General features: G+C 37.0%; 3 protein-coding genes across 4 annotated transcripts; 1 reads left to right on the top strand and 2 right to left on the bottom strand.

Annotated features, from left to right (window-relative positions):
• The first annotated feature begins 1,574 nt into the window (after positions 1-1,574).
• On the top strand, positions 1,575-4,306 carry LOC114762722 (GABA transporter 1-like). Of its 2 annotated transcripts, none has more exons than XM_028952278.1 (7): positions 1,575-1,751; positions 1,974-2,204; positions 2,470-2,567; positions 2,648-2,834; positions 2,933-3,063; positions 3,184-3,417; positions 3,585-4,306. In XM_028952278.1, the coding sequence occupies exons 1-7, from the start codon at positions 1,610-1,612 to the stop codon at positions 3,951-3,953; spliced, it is 1,392 nt and encodes a 463-aa protein (XP_028808111.1). In that variant the 5' UTR covers positions 1,575-1,609; the 3' UTR covers positions 3,954-4,306. The 2 variants fall into 2 exon arrangements, with proteins under 2 accessions (XP_028808111.1, XP_028808110.1); XM_028952277.1 differs by having other exon boundaries at positions 3,573-4,306.
• A 674-nt stretch (positions 4,307-4,980) lies between these two features.
• LOC114762771 (AT-hook motif nuclear-localized protein 11-like) lies at positions 4,981-8,230 on the bottom strand. Its single transcript, XM_028952348.1, has 5 exons — positions 7,733-8,230; positions 7,154-7,221; positions 6,903-7,034; positions 6,265-6,429; positions 4,981-5,663 (listed from the first exon to the last, which is right to left on the bottom strand). The coding sequence occupies exons 1-5, from the start codon at positions 8,043-8,045 to the stop codon at positions 5,256-5,258; spliced, it is 1,086 nt and encodes a 361-aa protein (XP_028808181.1). The 5' UTR covers positions 8,046-8,230; the 3' UTR covers positions 4,981-5,255.
• Positions 8,231-10,651: 2,421 nt separating this feature from the next.
• On the bottom strand, positions 10,652-20,305 carry LOC114762762 (DNA repair protein RAD5A). The gene is made up of 20 exons (XM_028952335.1): positions 19,517-20,305; positions 19,312-19,445; positions 19,085-19,220; positions 18,874-18,927; positions 18,659-18,802; positions 18,417-18,568; positions 18,222-18,306; positions 17,686-17,955; positions 17,357-17,503; positions 17,104-17,259; positions 16,226-16,293; positions 15,455-15,577; positions 15,287-15,386; positions 14,960-15,072; positions 13,932-14,210; positions 13,579-13,779; positions 13,170-13,263; positions 12,972-13,043; positions 12,386-12,484; positions 10,652-11,357 (listed from the first exon to the last, which is right to left on the bottom strand). Exons 1-20 carry the CDS (start codon positions 20,108-20,110, stop codon positions 11,235-11,237), a joined length of 3,144 nt encoding a protein of 1,047 aa, XP_028808168.1. The 5' UTR covers positions 20,111-20,305; the 3' UTR covers positions 10,652-11,234.
• Positions 20,306-20,958: the final 653 nt, after the last annotated feature.

Below are 20,958 nucleotides of genomic sequence, written 5' to 3'. Positions count from 1 at the left end.
ATCATCTAACACGTGATGATGATTGGGCGAAGTGTTTTTTTTTTTTCCCAGGAGTAGGTGCTTCATAATGTAAAATTTCCGCAAATAATAATGACATACTCCTCCGATCCTTAATATAGGACCCATTTAACTAATTTAATTAGATTAAGAAAGTTAGGTAAGGTAGTTAATTATAAAAATTGTGACACGTTTTTTAAAATACCATAATCAGCTTTCTTAATACCCCTCTCTATCTTCTACTTGATTATGGTTGATAGAGTATCTATAGGGATAATTTAGAGAAAATTGATAAATATGAGAAATGAGTTTTATATTTAGGACCAAAACCAACTCAACAATTGGGTTCTATATTAAGGACCGGAAGAGTATTAATGAATCATTTTTCAAAGCACCCTTCGAGAAGTGACGGTCATAATTGAGAAATTAGGGACAACAGCTTCGTATTCAATAGAGGATACTTTTTCAAGGTCATATTCTTTTTTGAAATAATTGAGACTCGCAAGTAAGTTTATTAAACTTGCGATGGTAATTTAGGGTCTGATCTTATTGAGGAAATGTTGTGTGGCTCAAAAACCAAAATATAGTTAATTTAAATTCATCATATCATATGTGATTATGGTGGACAAATTAATCATAATCTTGACCCAAAAAATAAAAATAAAAATAATCATAATCACCTGACCGCTCCCAAACACCAATTCCATGTTTGGCCACGAGTTTTCTTTGTGCGTTCACATCGCCTCCCGCCTCGCCCGCATCTTTGATTCTAGCATCTTTGACTTTTCCACCCCCGGTGCTCCTTGCGAGCTCCGATTCATTACTTTTTAACTCTTCTTCCCGAGTCTTAAATGGCGTGGTCCGCATCAACGTCATCATTATCTGTAAGTGATTTTTATTATAAGATCTAAATAACTAATTTATAGAGATTAAAAAAATTAGTTAACTTGGTTAATTATAACAAATACTCCTCCGGTCCTTATTATAAGACCCAATTTGACTTTTTATTTGGTCCTAATTATAAGACCCAATCCATTTTCTCTCTTATATTTATGCATTTTTTTCCAAGATAATCCTTCTAATAATGATAGTTTTAGCCAATATACTTAATTAGCAAGGATATTTTAGGAATAACAACACTTATTTATTATAAATAACCAACTTAACTTACTTCCTTAATCTCCTCAAATAAGTCAATTGGGTCTTATAATTAGGACCGGAGGAGTATTTTTTTGACTTCCCTAACCTACTCATTTTAATTACATGCAAACCGTCTTTCAGTGAGACCCATTATAATCAATAGAGGGATATTTTGAAGAAAATATTACAAGTTTGATAGGCAAAATGAATGAAAATTTTATATTTATAATAAATTCAATTGCCAATTAATTTTTATATTCAGGCCGGATGTACTATTATATTCAATGAGAGGCCAAAACAATTGACTGTTAGGAATAGCAATTTATTATTTCGCTGATTATAATAATAAACTAGAGGCAGTTGACTCTGGTTCTATATATAGTAACAGTAAGGATGTTGTGTTTGGGGCTGTTCTGTGGTTGGACTTGTAGTTGGCATATAGAGAAAGAAAGATCAGAAGAAGAAGAAGAAGATGAGCTCTCTGCTTCCGACCTCCAATGGAGTTGGTGATGATGCAGCAAAGAATCCTCCCACAAGTTCCACACGGCTTGATCTTCCTCAGAAGCATGGCGATGTTGAAGATGCCGGAGCCCTCTTTGTTCTCAAGTCTAAAGGTATCATCCTTCTCCTTCTCTGCTCTTCATTCTCAGAAGCTATCATCTCTGTAATGTTTCTTCATTCAACCTTTTCTTCCCAAAGAAGAAGTTGGAGTCCTCCCAATTCCTTCTTGTGAGGGACGAGGCACGTGGTGGAGGGCGGATTCTATTTTTTTTATTATCTACTTGATATGATCATCAATCATTGTGATTTATTTATCATTATTATTATTATGGCAGGATCGTGGGTGCACTGTGGCTACCACCTCACGACCTCCATAGTAGCACCACCACTGCTTAGTCTTCCATACGCCTTCACGTTCCTGGGCTGGACAGGTGGTCTCATCTGCTTGGTTGTTGCTGGCCTCGTCACCTTCTATAACTACAATTTATTGTCCCTGGTTCTGGAACATCATGCTCAGCATGGCCACCGCCTGCTCCGATTCCGAGACTTGGCCCACCACATTTTAGGTTTTTCTCATCTTACTTCAGATCTCTAGGTTTTTTCCCCCTCCCTCAAATATTTAGTTCTAGGTACTGTCATTATCTTCCCTCCGCCGTTACACGTGTTTCATAACATAGAAATGCAATAGAATAATACTACACCCTTTAGTGAGGCATAAAAGAGAGAACTTTGCAATAAGGCTGGGGAACCTATAAGCCCAATTTATATGGGCCAGCCAAATGGCCCAAGTATTCTATAACGTACCCCCGTGTTTGGTTTTATGAATGGCAGGCCCAGCTTGGGGTCGGTATTTTGTGGGGCCAATTCAATTCGCAGTCTGCTACGGTGCTGTTGTGGCTTGCACTCTTCTGGGTGGACAATGCATGAAGGTAAATAATTGACCTCAAATCCTTCAACATTCTCACCCGCTTTTACAGAAATGAAACCTATCTGTTCTTGAATAATGAAGGCAATTTACGTGGTGGCAAACCCAAATGGGAGCATGAAGCTGTACGAGTTTGTGTTAATATTCGGATGCTTGATGCTAATCTTGGCTCAGCTTCCATCGTTTCATTCGCTGAGGCACATCAATATGGTGTCTTTGGTTCTCTGCCTCGCCTACAGTTTTTGTGTTACTGGCGCTTCCATTTATATTGGTATTTCTGCTTCATTAATTTCTTCTCAAGTTTCCACTTGTATTTCCCTTTTCATTATTGCAATTAGTCACATGCCATATTTACCCAAATTCCTGCAGGTAACTCCTCCAAAGGCCCACCAAAGGATTATTCTCTGCATGGCGATACAGAGACTCGTCTGTTCGGAATCTTCAATGCTATGGCCATCATTGCCACCACTTACGGAAATGGAATCATTCCTGAAATTCAGGTTTCCACTAACTCAACTAATTACTTCACACTTTTCGAAGCATCAACCACATCGAGATGTTCGTGTTGTGTGTGATTGTGAATATGAAATTTGTCTTCTTTTGTTTTCCTGGGTTTACAGGCAACATTGGCACCCCCTGTAAAAGGGAAGATGTTCAAGGGACTGTGTGTTTGTTACTTGGTACTCATAGTGACATTCTTCAGCGTTGCAATCTCTGGTTACTGGGCATTTGGGAACCATTCTGCTGGCCTCATCTTAAACAACTTTGTTGATCAGGGGAGGCCTTTGACGCCCAGGTGGTTTATTTATATGACCAACATTTTCACCATAGCTCAGCTTTCAGCTGTCGGGGTGGTACGTATCCCTTATCTTCAACCTCCATTTTCTGCGTTATCTATATCTATAGTTTCAATTCTTTATCGAGTGCACAAATCAAAAAACCCTTGCTAAATCATACATAATGCGTAAGGATGAAGAGTGAAGTTTCAACATAACTGTGTGGTGTGCAGGTTTACCTGCAGCCTACGAACGAAATGATGGAACGAGCATTTGCGGACCCAAAAAGAGCAGAATTTTCGATGCGCAACGTGATCCCCAGAGCGATTACTCGGTCATTGAGTACTGCTCTGGCGGTTGTTATAGCAGCGATGCTTCCATTTTTTGGGGACATAAACGCACTCATCGGTGCTTTTGGTTTCACTCCTCTTGACTTCATCTTGCCTGCGGTTTTCTTCAACCTCACTTTTAAGCCATCCAAGCGAAGTCCCATTTTCTGGCTGAACGCCATTATTGCTGTCACTTTCTCTGCTTTGGGAGCTATAGCAGCTATTGCAGCAGTCAGACAAATAGTCCTTGACGCTAAAAATTACAGATTGTTTGCTAATGTATAATCTATTAATTAGGGGTCTTCATGGGAGGAAAATCTCACGATGCCTATCCGAGCCCACTAAAATCATACTCAGCCCAACTCTAAAAAGGCGGCTCAAAAAATAATCGGCACTTTTGAACTGGGTCAAATCTCCGGCAGAATTTGCTGCCCATTTGACCATACCTAGAGTTTTTATAATAATTATATTTAATATATATGTAATACACATATATGGTATAATTAAATATTTAAAGACTTAAGTTGTTGTCATGTATAATCCTAGATGCTGTATGAAAACCGATCATGGTGTGATTGATTATGTAATTATAAAGAGATATGGAATGATAGATAGAAGTATGGATTTTTTTTGGCCAAGCAGATATGTGGATTTCAAGTTTAGTGTTATATTTCTTCTCTTGAAATATTTTAAATTGTGAAATTATAAAATATATTAAAAGTCTAAAATATTATTTCTGAAATTTGGTGAAAATCTTCACATAATCTAAATAAAGTGTCATCACATCGGCAGGGAAGCTTATCTTATCCAAAATTGCCTGAACTTTTATTGAACATGATTGGGCTGCGTGTTACAAAATATAGCTCATCCATCTTTTTAACCTGAACATTAAGCGTCTTGCTCACCCTGCCATGTGCAGCCTGCTGTTAATCACATTCCGCAAGGCCATGAAGCTTGTCAATTTATTATTTCATGCAAGAATTTTCTTTTTCTTCATTTTTTTCCTCCAATCACGGTACTGTTTACTTATTATTGCATTCACTGAAGTATACTTCTTGTTTGTATTGCACCTTTCGAAAGATACTAAAGTAATGATAGAATATTTTACAGGATTAATAGCTTCAAGTTAAATAAAACCTTAGCATTAAAGTGATAAAAAATTTAAAGAATAAGAATATTTGATGAAAATCTTTTCCCCCAAATTGAATAAGAAGCAAATGGCGAACTATCTACAGAAACAATTATTAAAGGTAGATACATCATCCTTATAAACCATTTGAATCCTGTCTTGTCACATGAAGATGAAAGGATATATAAGAGAAGTAAGATTGAAAGACAATCTCCCCGAGTGAGATTCACCACCTGACCTCGCTTTTCTCTCACAAGTTCGTCAATTATAAGTCATAATAGTAAATTTTTCACCACCTGAAAAACTGGAATGGAAAAAAAAGGGCAAAAAAGAAGAAGAAGAAGAAGAAGAAGAGAGAACCCACTTCTAAGTTCTAAGTCAGCCCCCACATAAATACGACCCCTAGCATAAGAAAGAAGGAAGAAATACAAGCTTGAAAGTGACTGTTTCACGCAGCATCACATCTGAGAGACACGATTATTAATATCTCCAAACGTCATTGGATCTGGAAAGGGCTGCAAGACCTGACAGTCTAGGCCAGCACCATTCAACGAGGTAGATTGCATGCTCTGATTCGGAGTAAAGAAATCTGGCAACCCATTACCATTAGCTGTGGCAGCAGTGACATTGTCAGATAATCCATTAGATGTTCTAGGCATGACATGATCAGGCAATCCATTAGATGTCGGCATAAGTCCAGATGTTGGTGAAGGAAAGCTCTGTTCAGATTCTATCAATTTAGGAACCTGTAAGGAAAGCCTCACTGAATCTGAATCACCAGGCATGTCGGCAGCACCAGAAGATCCAGGGGACAGCCGTCTTTTAATTTCACTACTGATGTTTTGCTTAAAACTGCCCAGAATTAACTGATGAGCCAAGAAAATTAAGTGTTAAGTTCAAGTCAGTTACTTTAGTAGCACCATTATGCTTGGGCAACACAAAGATACAATTTTTAATTGTCTGCTTTCAAGTTCTTAAAGACATGAGAAATGGATATCATGTATAGATTAACACCCCAAAAAAAAAAAAAAAGCTCACTAGTTATGCTTAGATTGAAAGGCCTAATAGCAAATTCTTAAAAACACTACAGTCTTGTCCGTATCTAATTCTGGCTTAGTAACATTTAGAATCAGATCAGACTCAAGTATTCACCTGTTTTCCTGAAGTCCATGGCAAAATTAAAAAAGATGCTAGTTCATTGCCTCACTAGAAGCAGCCCTAGGAAGCATCATTGCTAGCAACTGTCTGCTTAAAGGCTTCCAACTTACGTGAGAAACAATCAAGTTTATACAAGCAGCACATAACTTTCATAATTCCTTCCTTCCCTTCAAGAACACATTCCGTAGACACCCTAATTGCTACGTCACCATCTAAATTCAGGTCTATGAACATGCTTTGACACCACTTTGTGCTCCGAATTAAGTTAGACCATTTTAGTATCACATGGGTAGTTAAACAAAATCTTACTTGAATAGGGCCTGCTGCTATCAGTGAGCCCCCAACACCACCTCCGAAAATCTTCCCATCAGGTTGAGCTAGTGATATCCTCATGGTGAGACTTTTCCGGTGCATATCACCACCGATGCCACCATAGGTATATGATCCAGATAAAGTTATTATCTCAAAGAGACCCTGCATATGGGAACATCAAAAGAACCCATAAACCAGGAGGGAAAAAAAAAAAGTGAAATAGCTCATCTTACACCATAAATTGCATACTTAATAGACTTTAATTTTAGTGACCCATTTTAGTTTCTCTGTTTTCGCCTATTCCACAAGGATAAACAACTATTTTCTGGCATCACAGTAAGGGGTGACCTCAGACTTTGCTTGAAATAAAATCTCCTTCCCAGACAATTTTAGGGGCGCATTCTCTTACTCTAATATAGAGCATTTAAGATTTTATCTCAAAGTTCTCTTTCAAACATAAGTTGAAAAAAAGATACATGATATCTTCTTACCAAAGGATCAAACCCCTTTAAGTGAGATGACTGTCTTTCTTACCAAGCAAACTCAGCTATCACGGTTGAGATATAAAGTGAAAGATAAATCAATAAACATTAAGCAAGCATAAAGATTCCCATAAAATGTGCACGGGAATATACCTCATATCTCAAACAACGACCAGAAGAATCCGGTTGCTGAATGTCGACAATAGATACAGCACCAATAGCTGAGAGTATGCAAAGAGCTCGAGGGGATTTATTAGAAAATGATAATATGTTATTCGCAACATCCTGCAATAACCAAAAGCTGGATTCCCGTTTATTCCCCCATTCATAACAGAAAGTACAGACATGATGTAAAGGAAATATTTGAAACATGAGCAACTGTTTTACTCGAGTCTTGATATTACCTCTCCAGGATTCACAATCACTACATGAGGGATAAAGCTTCCTCCAGCTGTGGCTGAAAACATTCCTCCTTCAGCAAAAAAGAGTTTCACACATAAGAAACAAGTTTAATTTCTCTAAACCAGCTGGATACTAGTTCATATTTTATAATTTCAACATGTACATGTGTATGGGTATTTTTCCCTTCTTTATTCATCAAGAGGAAGTAGCTTTCTCGAGTGAGTGACCGATATATCTCGTGCACAGGGAGATTAACTGAACTATATGTTTAAACCTAAGATTACATGAGGCAGGTGGATAGATTAGCCCATAAGGACACAAGTGGGCGTGTCGCATTATAAAATTGTAAAGCTTTTAGTATTCTAGTATATTTAAAAGCACATGCTCAGTGCCAAATCAAGCGCTCATACTCCAATGTAGGATATGCCAACGGTAAGCAAAGAAAACGACCTAAATGCTCAACTCAGAGAGAGAAAACAAACAGGCAGACCATAACATCATTAATAAAAACAACGTTGTTATGTGTATGTATCATAACATTAGATGGATAAAAGCAGAGAGACAAACATGCATATACTCACCCATTGAAGCTAAAATCTGCAACTTTCCAGAGCCACGTGGCCTTCCTCTGCCTCGCTTAGCAGATGAAGAGTTTGAAAATCCCGACGGCGACAATTTTGGAGACGGAAGGTTTCCATCGTACTTCCGAGGCCTTCCCCTTTTCCTCTTCAACCCAACTTCCGAACCGATAGCCTCGGAATTTCCTCCGACGGCGGAGTTCTGGACTCCAACAGCCCCCAAAACAAAGGAGGGGCCGTTAATGTCGGCCGTACTTGCCATGTGCTGTTCGGTCTGCGGGGAGTTCAAAGACTGGGTGACCGTACAGTCCTCCATGAAAGTCGAATGACGAGCTTGAGAATATCCGAGAAAAAGGTATCAACTTTGAACACTAGTTGACAACCCAGGAAGAGGGAAAGAGGGAATTTTGGCTCTGTGTCTCTTTTGCTTGTGGGAGAAGCTGAAGGAAGATATAGAGTTTGAATGCGCAGTAAAAGGCGCCAGAAGAAGGATCTGTCTTTTCAGCAGAAAGCCAGAAACCGGCTTCACCCTCTTATTTTAAGAAATTGGGATTGGGATTTTTCCGAATCTCTTTTCAGGATGGTGAAAAGGATCGACGGACCCTGTATAATTTTATCAGCTCTGTTTATGGGACTGTAAGCTTGTTGGCACGCACGAATACCCTTGGTATTGTCCAATAAGGGGAAAATATAAGGTAAAAGGGGGGGGGGTGAGAGGAAAATTTACTAAAGATATATTTATATATATATTCTGATAAAAATATTTATATATATTTTAATTTTTAAATGGATCCGATCATGCTAATCTGTTATTTATTTTAATAAATTCAGTCAAAAATATCTTTTTGAGGATCATTAACAAATCTATCTTGAATTTTATTTTCCAGTCAAAAAGTATTTTCTCTGTTTTTATGGCAATTAGATTATTAATATCATATAACTAATTAGTAACCTTTTGAAATAATTAAAGTTATTAGTATTTATGATTTTTAATGACCAACCAAAAATAAAATATTCAATATTAATATTATTCAGGTATTTGAAATTTGATTTTGGGAAATATTCCCCCAACTCAATGGATGAATTGTAGGTAACTATATCTCATTATTCGTTGCGTGTACTTCAAATTGTTTATGGCATCATAGAAGATAGAACAAATCCAGAATACCTAATTTTTATAGAAAAATTATCTAAATGTATTTTTTATGACAAAGAAATATTATTAGACATAATAGGCAAAAGATAATATTAGTATTTTGAAAATATCCAATTTTTCAAAAAGATATTATTATCACTATGTTACCTGGCACCCGCTCTTTATATACTAGAACTGAGATTAGGTTAGGTTCATATTTTTGCAAATCCCGAAGAATTGATTAAAATTTAAAAGTGAATAAAAAATAATGTTATTTATTAACCAAAATATAGTTAACTATCTCCAATCTAAAATATACTCCTTCAAAAACAGTATTAAAATCATATATAACTTTTTTTAAAGTTATAATAACGTAATAATTATATATTATTTTTAAATGCTACTAAGTTAAAAACGAATTTAAATTTTAAATGACGCAAAGAAATAATTTCTCAAAAAAATTTATATTAGTATTATTTTCTTAACAATATATAATAATATTATTATCATCATTAAATTACTCATTTTTTCTTTCCTTTTTTTTGGGTGTAACTATTTGATTCAAGTACTATCATATTCAATTGGAAGCAGTTCTTCCAAAAGCGATTTCTACATTCACACGTCAAGTTTAAAACTTTTTCTTAAATGATCAAAATCATTTTCACTAGGGCCAATACTTGTTTATTTAATGGATTTAAGATCTATTTATTTTCCCTCCATTTTCTCCTCATATGAACAAAATATAAAGTTATACATAGATTTTCTAAAAATTACAACATGATTATTTCAAAGTTATTTTTAAAAAAAAGGTGAATTCCAAATATGCATTTCTCTCGCTTGTTTAACTCAAGCAATAGGATACGGCGTGGTCAAGCCTCGAGAACCTTTGGCTTGCATGACATATCGTATCTCCTCTCGTAGTGGCAGTTGTGAGTAAAAGGTTCAAGGGGCCTCTGTTCCCTACCTGAAGCGGCAAAAATGGGCCAAGTATGTGTAGTGGGGGTGTTCCTCCCCTTGTAAGAGCTGGGGCCTGGGATTTTAATTTGTTAAAATTAAAAATAATAACAGGATACGGAATAAAATTTTCAAAAGAACAAAATAATACTCAGATACATTTTTAGGCCAAAATTTTGTATATTTTTGTATGCCTATAATAAAATATAACAAATATATCGTTGACCCTAAAAAATAACAAATATAAGCTTTACGCTGAGAAATAAAAAATTATTTATCAAATCATATTCTTACTTTGCTTTCATCTAATAATAATATTGCTCTAATTAAATAATAAAAGATACAGACAATTGCATATAATTTGTGACGCAAATGAATGGCATAAAATAAAAAAAGTTGGATGATTTTCTTCAAAACAACTGCACCAGCAGACCGTAGTCCCGTTCAACCGTTGGATAGCCTGGAAGGCTGGAAGCCCCAATTTTATATTATAAACTACTCTAACATTAAAAAACGAAACGAACGGGCCCGATCAATATTAAAAAGACCCTCCGAACGTAGCCATATAGACAGGGCCTTGTTTTTGGTGAAACGTTAATCTAACTTGGAAGAGTATTTGTCACAACAATTTGAGCAGGAGTTTAAACTATGGGCAATTCAATAAAATACTTAAAATGAAAAAAAAAAAAAAAAAATATTTCACTGTTTAACTTCGCATGAATGAATGCATTATTGTTAAGACATTAACCATTATCTATTGGGGCACCAACACCATCATTATCTAAAAGCTTCTGCAGCTGACTCACAGGCATCCACACCAGCAGATGGATATATGACCCTTTCAATGAAGTTTTACCAATCTAGTCGGCTACCAAATTTGGTTCCCTGAAAATACACACGCAATAGTGGTTTCATGCTAGGAAAATAAAATGAGCAAATTTCACCATCATGCGATAACTAAAAGAACAAATAATTTGATAGATATTAAAGGGATCATTGCATGTAAGATACAGCAGGCTCTCTCGATGGCTCATTCTATCTATGTACAACAATAAATTCATCACTCGAGAATAATTGCCTTCTCGATAATAATTGCCCCAACTTGCACGTAAAAAATCTCATCTGCTTTGAACCAACCCCTTCTCTTGTATTCCTTTTTCGGTGCTGAGCACATCCACCTTAAAATAGTTCATGCATGAAAGTCATGAACATAGACCTCCCCTTAGACTTGATGTCCGCACGCAACCAAACTATGATAACAAAACTTCTGGCTCAGATGCACCTCCATGCTTCAAGTCACAACTATCTTGCTCTTGCAATCCCTAGAGGCCAAGAGGAAAATACCAACCGCAAAATGGCAAAAGGTGCACAATGCTCCAGTTGACCAACAAAGATTCCTGTGACTGCTTCAAAAATCTAAGTAAAAAGCATCTTCAACTCCTCAATTCGTGCAGTTCGAACTTCTTGATCAGTCAAGGCACCAGAAATCATTCGCTGTTTGCGTGCTTGCACTGCTTCCATTCTCTCCTCAACTGTCCCCTGCAATTTAAAATATATAAGTGGCACAGTCAAATGGGTATGTTTGAACAATCTTATTGGTAATTCACGCTAGACACCGAGTCACATGGACGTATCCAAATCCAAACGGTAACATAATGCCAGGACCTGGAAACCATGAGTCTCAAATTCACAAAGCAGGCACCATTCAAATTCGGTTAAATTTTAGCATTCTAATTGATTAAGTAGATTAGCGGCCAGTTTGTTTAAGATTGGGGAAAAAAATAGCTAGCTAGGCTAAACAAAAGGAAGTTGTTGGGAGAACTTAGCCTAAAAATATGATTTTTGATAAGCTATGTGGAAGACAAGAACCATTTGGTTCAATGGCACCCCACACCTCTTTTCATAGAGGAGGTTGTGGGTTCTATACTCAACGACCAAAGCGGGTGGGTGGGTTGGGTCCCCTTTAAGTAAAAAAAAAAAAAAGCTACTTGGAATGGCTTATTTGAAAGCTAAAAATAGTTTTTTTTTCCCAACAAAACTTTCATGATTAGCTTAATGTTCTCCCCACAACTCAAGCGTCAGACTTGACTAAAGTCATCCTTTTTTTAATTTCAAACAAACTGGCCCCAGAAATCATGCAATTAACCTAAAGCGGGAGGGGAGGTCCAACTCAGTCAATAGTACATATAAAACTTAATAATACAATTCATATCTTCACAACCAAATCTCCAATGATAACATGGCGGGGGTATGAGCTTGGCATACCAGCAAGTGTACGGTTTCAAAGGTCAACATTACATATTGGATATTTCAAAAAATGGTTTATAGGAATTTCTTGATTAAAGAACTTTTTTGTTTTGGAAGTATTTTGACTGCAATATATAACAACAAAGATATAAGGACCTGTGAGTCTAGCCACAGCAGTGCAGCATATTGCTATTAGTGTCTCACTAGTTTATAAGCAGATTTAATTTTCCCTGTGTACTCCAATCCAATGAAAAAATGTGCAATACTAAAACCACATAATATGTGAGCATCCTTTTCCAAAGTTGGGATATTGAATACACCTTCACAATAAACCGTTTGATGGCCACATTCTTTGTTTGTCCAATGCGATGGATTCGCATTACAGCTTGCTCCTCCACAGCTGGATTCCACCACGGATCCTGTTCATAACATTCATATAGGCACATCATCCATATTAACACACAAATTTTAATTACAAGTCGGCATCAGTTCAAACAATTATTTATATACCACCCCTTCCCCAACTTCTAGACCTAATTTACACGCTATTAATTGCTCCCTCTGCTGTGTAGAATTCAGTACTTTTAGTGTCATGGCTCGAACTCTCATTTATTTAACCATTGTGGCTCAGGTTGCAAAATTCATATTTATTTTGAGTATTAACAGCTAATTAATGCATGGATCTACAGACCAGTAAAATATCAGCAAAGTAGTTCACGTCAGGTTTACCAAAACAGTCATTATTCTTGTATACACCCAATGCTGGTAAAACAAGAATAACGTCTCAAGATCTAGAATCAAATCTAAAAAATTTGTTTATCATTGTCAAAATTTAAGTGACACAGTTGCAGCTAGATAAATGCCACAGTTTATGCAACAGGAAGTCAGGAACTATTATGCACATACCATGACAAAAGCATTTGAAGCTGCAGTTAGATTTATACCCACTCCACCAGCTTTGAGGGACATTAACAACACCTGACAAGGAGTTAAGTTTCCATAGACATAAGCAGCCATTCAATTTAAATCTCTAGGTCACAGACCACAATAATGCGTGTGTGTGTGTGTTCGGGTGGGGAGAGGGAGAGGAAGCAAGCCAACAACCAGGATATTGCTGTCTTCTGAGAATTGTCTGAGTACTTTTTCACGCTGCTGCTGATTCAAAGTCCCATCAAGACGAAGAAATGGAATGTTATTCCTGGACAGAAATGAATTTCCACCTTTTGGTTTATCATTCTATGAAGCATGAACACATCAAAAAATGAGTGGTGTCTCTATGTCTGATGCGCGCTAGATACTCATATTAGACATGAGATGATACTTAAAATCACGTACGAACACTTGGAGAATATGTCCTGACTACTCCATGAGATGATTAACTACTACAGTACAAATCGTTATATGAATATGTCCCCACTTGGAGAATAGCTCTTGAAGAGTGCACATCAAGTCAGATTTCTTCGCAACAAAAGCATATTTCCTACAGCATGATTCAATAAGCAAAGAGTATTACCTAGTAAAGGGAATCTGCAAGATGTCTAGAAAAGCAGTCCACTGGCTGAAAACAATGCTCTTAGAGCTTGATGGGCGAAGATTTTCAAGTTCACGCAAAAGGGCAGTTACCTTGCCTGACTCCACCCAGTTCTTCTCAATATCAATCTGAAACCGACTTTCCCGGGGGGCGGTTAAAAGGTCCTGCCTGCTTAGTGTTTTCCTGGGGCAGAAATGATACTTTGTGAGTTTGCAGTATACTCAAGATTCATTTGAAAATAATTGTGATTGGCACAAACCTTAAAATTTCCTGTATGAAAGTTTAAACAAAAAAGATCCAAGTCATGAAAGTTTGAATTGATAACAGTAAGTTACCTACAGACAGGGCATAAACCAGAATTAGAATTCCTCCAACTAGCCAAGAGGCATTCCCGGCATAAGCGGTGAGCACAAGGGGTCAATACCGCATCTTCAAATGCTTCAAGACATATTGGACACTCTCCCTGTTCCCCCTTACGTAGCTCTTCCACAACTTCTTGAATATAAGCCCGTGAAGGTGCATTTTTTGCTTCGCCTTCTGAACCATTATGGCTTCCTTTGAGGAAACGTTTAGCTAGTTTGTTTAGATCAGAATATTCTTGTGTATCACCCCGGCTACATTGATCAGAAATGACCATAAAAATAAGTGAAGGTTAAAACTGGAAAACTTGTTTTATAGCAAAAAAGCACAATCATATTCACCCACAACATTAAGACGCCTCTCAAGATTTAATAACCACCATATTTTCAACGGTATAGAAGAGTTATATTTTCATCAGACCAATAAGAAAAAAGTAGGGAAAATCACTTAAAAGTCCCAAGTAAGAAAATTAAATACACAGAAATCCAAAAAAAAAAAAAAAAGATCCATATTTACAAGTCAAACTTGCAGATCTACAAACAAATTTAGCGATTTTAGTTTCCAGGTCAAACTTTCATGTTTACAACTCAAGTTGCATTATTTACAAGTCAAACTTGTAAAATTTTTTTTTTTAAAAGATGTATTTTTCAGAACCTCTCCGTATTTAATTTTCTTAAATGGGACTTATGGATAACTTCCCTCAAAAAATATATTCAACAGAGAAAATCACTGAAAGCATAAATATAATACTCCTCAACTAAGCCTATGCTAGCTGTTAATTGTCCTAGCAGCAGAAGTCTATTACAACCATCTGCTACTATATGTATCTAAATTGATTGATCTTGTTCAATCTGAACTGAAGTGTTACAAGCAGATAAATAGATTAGATAAGCTATCTCATATCAGACATCTAAATTTAAGCTATTCAGCCCAGGGGCCTGGCCTAACAGATACCATATACACTAACACCATCAAATGCATAAATAAAAAGTTGGAGTAAGACCTCATAACAAGAAATGGATGGTCACAGCATTGACGAAGACGTAAGAGCAGCTCCAATATGGAAGCATAATTATGAAGAATGCGCCCTTGCTCAACAAACTGATCAAACTTGACCTATATCATGTTGGATAAAAGTCATTTTTCACATCACAACAACAAAACTTATTCCGCCAATTGTGATCAGCTATATGAATTGTATGCCACTGTGCTCTAATCACAACCAACTCTTCCAATACATAATTCATCAATAAATCTCGATCAATAATTTCCTTTAGTGTGCCAAAAAAACAGTAAGAATGGTAATTACACAGTTGATGATAACAAGTACCTTAGATCTTTTGAATAGTGCCTCATAAAAGTCCTTTTCAGCTTCAGTGAGTTCACAGTAAATTATCTGCACTTCAGCTGGAGGAAGAACAATAATAGGCCTGCAAAAAATAGCAAGTTATAGGATGCAGATACAAAGTAGCACTAAGGCCTTGAGCAGTATACTGACTTGCCGTCGCGATCCATGCTATGTTTAGTTCTCCTCAACATGATTGGCTTCAGAATGGATTGAACCAACTTCAGCCCTCTCTCATCACCCTCCTCGAATGGTTTCTGAACGAGTTTGTTCCACCTGAACAAAATACAATAAATCCTCCCAGTCCAGCATTCCAACCAAATACCCACTTAAACTAACAATCAAAGTTCACCAAGTAAAAGCAACTTAAACGTGTAAGAGATTACTTCCCAACCAACAAGTTCTTCAAATTAGATGATGAATTAGCAATGGTCACTTAGGCAGAGTGATGAAAAGCCCAGACAGATTGTTTAATTTCAGGTGTAGGTACCTCAGCTACTTTACAGAAAACGTGACCAGGATGCATGATACTTGTAAGACTTTAAATCATAAAGCTTCAATTTTTCTGTGTTCATCATAGATGTCAATGCCACCACAACCAATCCAGGTATCAGATTATTTGTCTTAAGGAGACAAGTGTTCCAAAAGTTTAAACCTAAGATATTGATGCATAAGTATTAAGTCTTCGTCATCATTGTTCCAAACCTAAAAAGGGAACCTTTGAAAACTACTTCAGAGGATTTTCCTAAGAATGTATAATACTCTGTATGCCCATACCTAGGAAATCAATATATCAGCTAAAGTTTACCTACGTCCAAAAGCAAAAACCAAAAAAAAAAAAAAAATGGAAACGTGAAAGAACAGGACAAAAGATTATCTAAGTATAGAATGCAAATGCATAACATTAAGAAAAAGGCAATTTACCAGGCCCAATGACCCCAAGGCTCTATTCTCAGAAATCGAAGAAGACTGTAAACATCTTCAAGGTTGTTCTGTGATAGAAAAACAATATGTCAGGAAGTATAAAGACTACGTCTGCAGTCAAAACCAAGCCAATAATGAGGCCAGCTGATATTTGAGACGGGAGCAAGTATATGACTCCAAGAAACAGTGTAGAAGTGTGTAAAAGATAAATGTTGACAACACATGAATATCACGACAATCCAGAGCTGTCTCTGCATGGAAAACTATGATGACACGTGAACACTTAAAAAACACGCAAGTATGCAACCCAGATAGATGGGAAAGTAATTGCATGTCAAAGAATGTGGGTACAAAAATCTGTGAAATGTCATTATAAAAAGATTTTTTTTCATAATTATAACACATTTTAATTATACCAAAGCACGGAGGACAGCCATAATGCAGTCAGCTCAGCCGGATTATTCAAATTTTGGTTCAAATTCGGTATAACACATATTTGCATTACATGGAAGTCTGGGAATTCCAGCTTCCTTCCACAATGACAACATAAATTGCAGTGTTATCCCCACTAAAGGCTCAATACATCAACCCAGTGGAGATCATACATTAAATTGGATTTTGAATAAGGACTAGTTATGCATATATAGAATTTTACAGTGACTACACAAATATATGCTAATAAAGATACAGAATATGTTGAGCTCTTCATATTCTTTGGGACATAAAACAAACGAATAGTGAATAAAAAGACTAGATGAAAGGTGAGACCTTGAAATTAGAGTAAGCTTGCTCATTCCTGGTACACTAATTCGTAAATCTACACAAATACCACAAAAAAATTTGGCACCATGCAATAGGCCATAATTAGGATATCTCACCTGGATAGGAGTGCCAGTAAGACACCAACGTCTGTCAGCAATTAAAGCTGAAGTAGCCATCGATATTTGGCTTTTGGAAGATTTTATAGTATGTGCCTCGTCTAGAACCACCCTAAACCATCGAATTGAGAAAAGTCCACCATTATCCTCTGCATTCTATAGATAAGACGAATATAAATATGCATTGGCTAAAACTTTAAAGACGATGCTTAAAAGAGGCTGACAACTTTTAGAATAAACATGTTTTATCTACCTCGCCGGAAAACTCAGAGGCTACAATTCCATATGTAGTAATTACAACATCACTCTGAGCCAGAGTTTTTGCATCTTTTGGTCTACTCTGTCCATAATGAACATATAAAGACAGAGATCCAGGCTGCACATGAGTTTCAATCTCTGCCTGAAGACAAAATTAAATGTTCAGAACGGTAAGGAAAGCATATAGTCCCACATATTAAAGTCAACTACTGCAAAGAACCAATTAAGAAGATGCAGACCTGCAGTGATCCGCTAACCTACATAATAAGTCAGTTTTTTTTATTAAAAAAATCCTAAAAAATTGACAAATTAATTACAGATTACCTTCCATTGTCCTAGAAGTGTCATGGGACATATTATCAGACTGCCACCATTTGTTAGAGCATTCCTTTGCTTCCTCAGTTTATCAAAACTAGAAAACTTGTTTGCCTTCTTAGGTACATTTGAAGAGTTTTGCACCATGTCATTAACTTCACTTTCAGACAAGGGTTGATCCATGAGTTGACTACTTGATGAACCACCAGTGCCTGAATGGGCAACGAGGAGTGCTATGGTCATAATGGTCTTTCCAAGCCCCATAGCATCTGCCAAAATCTTCAAAATTACAATAAAATCAATACGTTGCGGATGTTAAGCAAATATGTGAAACTCAGAATAATCCAGAGAGTGGATCCCCTAAAGTTGAGGCCAAGAATATACTGAAGTTTGCCTTTTCAAGAGAGAGAAGGTGTTGTGTTTTATTAAAAAAAATTTGAGATGAAATAATGAAAATACTCAAAAAAAGGGTAAACTTTAGAGAAATTAATGGGTTTCAATTTCAGAGGATCCATTCTCCATAATTAACAAATCAACAAACATACTCCTCCTCTAGCCATCTGAAGTGTGCTTGGAAATTCTATTGTGGCTTCTCCAGAGAAAACATTCAAATAAATAACCAGCTCCCTCCTACAAAGTATTATCACAAAGAATCCAATGAAAGGTAATCAATAAGTCATACATACACACGCCTACATACCCACACAAACATAGATTAGTCAGCATGACCATAAGCATACTCGTCTGCCAGGCGATATGCCTCCCAGCATGGATGAAGTGTTGTTGCTGCCTCATCCATAGGCCGTCCCTTCTCCAGCTGGATCATCCAATGAAGAGCTTGCTTTTGATAGGGCCGCAATTCACACTGAAGACTACCAGGGGGATCCATTTCCTGAAAAATACAATCAGGTAATTACACAATCTAATTTTCTATAAGCACAATGAAGGCAAAACAGTGGATAATACTCTTAGAATGAAGCACCTCTAGCTCTGAGCAAGCTCCAACACCAACAATCTTGTCAAGATCAGTATCAGATATTGATTCCTCACTGTCTACCTCATTATCATTCACAGAAGGACGGTTGGATTTGATGTGCAGTAATGTTGCCTGAAGAGAAGAGTCCTCCTGTAAATGAAAAGTAATATGTTAAAATGTTGGCAGACAAGGCCATAAGACAGATATAGATAAGTTTTCACCTTTTCATTGAAAGGGCGCTTCTTTGAGTACAAGTCACCAGGAGTGAACTCTGCCTAAAAATCAGGTAATAGTATAAGATTCAGCACGGCTTTATTTGTGCTCATACATTACTTTTTATGACATTGAAGCTAACTCATTCCTTACACATAAGTCACATTCATGCAGAAGAACCTTGGTAAAAGATTCAGATAACATAAGATCAGCAATCACCTTTTTGAAAGGGCTCAAGCCTAGCAACCTAAACAAGGTTGGAAGAGGATGAAATACTGATTCATCAGTGGAATTTGTGGCGTCCTTGAGAGAAACCTGGTGACGTTTGCGAAACATTGAGCTATTGATGAATACTCTGAAACCAAAAGCAAGATATAGTAATTACTTACAATCATATACAATAAATGCATACCAACAAAAGGGTTTTTCCCACTTATTGAACATACCTAATTGACAAAATAATGGTGTCCATGATGCTCAAATTATTAGGAGCATGTTTGCAATGCCCATCAATCCTAACTTTCTTATCCCGTACAAGGGGCAAGAGACACCTAGCCCATTCATTCGGTATTCTACCAATCTGCCAAAAGACAGTCAATTCAGAAACTGTAATTGCAATATTAAAAAGTTTTTAACCGTCTTGTGCATCACCTCTCCTGTTTCCTTGGTATAGAACCGCACTATCTCCGAACAAGCTGTTGCTGCCGGTCGTCCCCGTCCAAAACCCTTACCTGGAGATGGCGTAGTTGACCCTATCTTCAGCGGGAACTTGAACAATACTTGATCACCAGGATTCATACTCCTCCCTTTACTGGTCGAAAGACCCGCCATTTCCCCACAACCCACGAACCACCAATCACTTGCAGCTGAACTTGAAGGCCCTCCCACATCCTCGGCGGTACAATCACCTGAGTTGGAAACCGAGTCGGCAACATTTGCTTCCGACCCCAGAGATCGATTATTGTCCTCAGAAGCAGTTGGCTTGGACTTCACCGTGACACTTCCACCTCCAATTCCAGCATCAGAGCTTGAACTTCGATGCGAAACTTGTGAATTCCTCTGAGTCCCCACACTTAACCTCTCTTTCAATTTGAACTTGGGGGTATCAAAGATGATGTTAATGGCGGCGGTGAGGTCATTGTTAGCCATGTGCAGGGCTCTAATGATATCCATGTCAGAATACTCAGCGCCAACGATGGATCGGACAGTAGATAATTGTTGGTCTACAACCTTATTATTCCTCATGTTGCAGAGCCCTAACCCTAACCTGGTTCTAAGCGTTCCAGAGCGATTGAGAGATGCCAGCAGCCGAGAACCGAAGCTGAGTATGAGAAAGCCAGGAGTGTTGAGGCTCGCGTAGAAGTTAGAACGGAGTTTGAATGAATTGGTGAAGTTTTCAAATTGATGAATGCATCAATGAGGCTCGAGGCCACTTCAGTGTATGGCGGGAGTTCGCGCCTGACACATTCGTTTCACGCCTTCCTGCTTCCCGCCATCTCCAGTGCGGCGCTGAAACGCGGCGTTTTGTTTGGGCATCAAGGCCATTTTTTTTCCGCCTCAACAGGGACAGAGTTAAACTTTTTCTCTATTGTTGGTAGTGATTTGAAATTTCAGATTGGGATAATTGTTATAAAAACCTAAATAAATAATATAACTATTAAAAATTCTCAATAACAACAAAATAATTTGTAATAACAAGTTTTAGAATAATACTCATCCGGTCCTAAATATAAGACCTTTATATATATAAAGGTCTTATATTTAGAACAGGATAAGTAAGTGACAATTGCTCTGTCTCAATAACAACAGAACAACTCATAATGATAAGTTTTAAAATAATAAGTGACGACTGCTCACTTATTATTAGAACTTAATAATAATTATTTTTTTTCTTTAAAACCTCATTATAATTTTTCCTTTAAAATTACTCTATCAGCTGTGATAAATCTCAATGTCGTTAGCATGTATCTTGAATAAATCTTTTGACGATTTTAAGAAAGCTTTCAGAACTTAATTTCAGAATTTCTTAACCTCTTCAACTAAATTGAGCCATGACCAGTAAGTAGTACTAGTGTATGTGAAAGTTGAGTCTA

The sequence above is a fragment of the Neltuma alba genome, unplaced genomic scaffold (genome assembly GCF_004799145.2).
Source record: "Neltuma alba isolate B1F8T4 unplaced genomic scaffold, ASM479914v2 tig00011241_pilon, whole genome shotgun sequence".
NCBI classification, from domain to species: domain Eukaryota; kingdom Viridiplantae; phylum Streptophyta; class Magnoliopsida; order Fabales; family Fabaceae; genus Neltuma; species Neltuma alba.
Note: the sequence above shows the minus strand (reverse complement) of the source record. Positions and strands in the feature narration are given on the sequence as shown.

Excerpts from the sequence above, each read along its gene's own strand:
- LOC114762762 (XM_028952335.1), bottom strand. The coding sequence starts at position 20,110 with ATGAGGAATAATAAGGTTGTAGACCAACAATTATCTACTGTCCGATCC. Across the intron at positions 19,221-19,311 it reads ACCATTATTTTGTCAATTAG|AGTATTCATCAATAGCTCAA; the intron begins GTATGTTCAATA and ends TTTTGGTTTCAG. Across the intron at positions 11,358-12,385 it reads TCAAACGGTTTATTGTGAAG|GGGACAGTTGAGGAGAGAAT; the intron begins GTGTATTCAATA and ends TTTAAATTGCAG.
- LOC114762771 (XM_028952348.1), bottom strand. The coding sequence starts at position 8,045 with ATGGAGGACTGTACGGTCACCCAGTCTTTGAACTCCCCGCAGACCGAA. Across the intron at positions 6,430-6,902 it reads GTCGTTGTTTGAGATATGAG|GGTCTCTTTGAGATAATAAC; the intron begins GTATATTCCCGT and ends TCCCATATGCAG. Across the intron at positions 5,664-6,264 it reads TAGCAGCAGGCCCTATTCAA|TTAATTCTGGGCAGTTTTAA; the intron begins GTAAGATTTTGT and ends TTGGCTCATCAG.
- LOC114762722 (XM_028952277.1), top strand. The coding sequence starts at position 1,610 with ATGAGCTCTCTGCTTCCGACCTCCAATGGAGTTGGTGATGATGCAGCA. Across the intron at positions 1,752-1,973 it reads CTTTGTTCTCAAGTCTAAAG|GATCGTGGGTGCACTGTGGC; the intron begins GTATCATCCTTC and ends TTATTATGGCAG. Across the intron at positions 2,568-2,647 it reads TGGGTGGACAATGCATGAAG|GCAATTTACGTGGTGGCAAA; the intron begins GTAAATAATTGA and ends TGAATAATGAAG.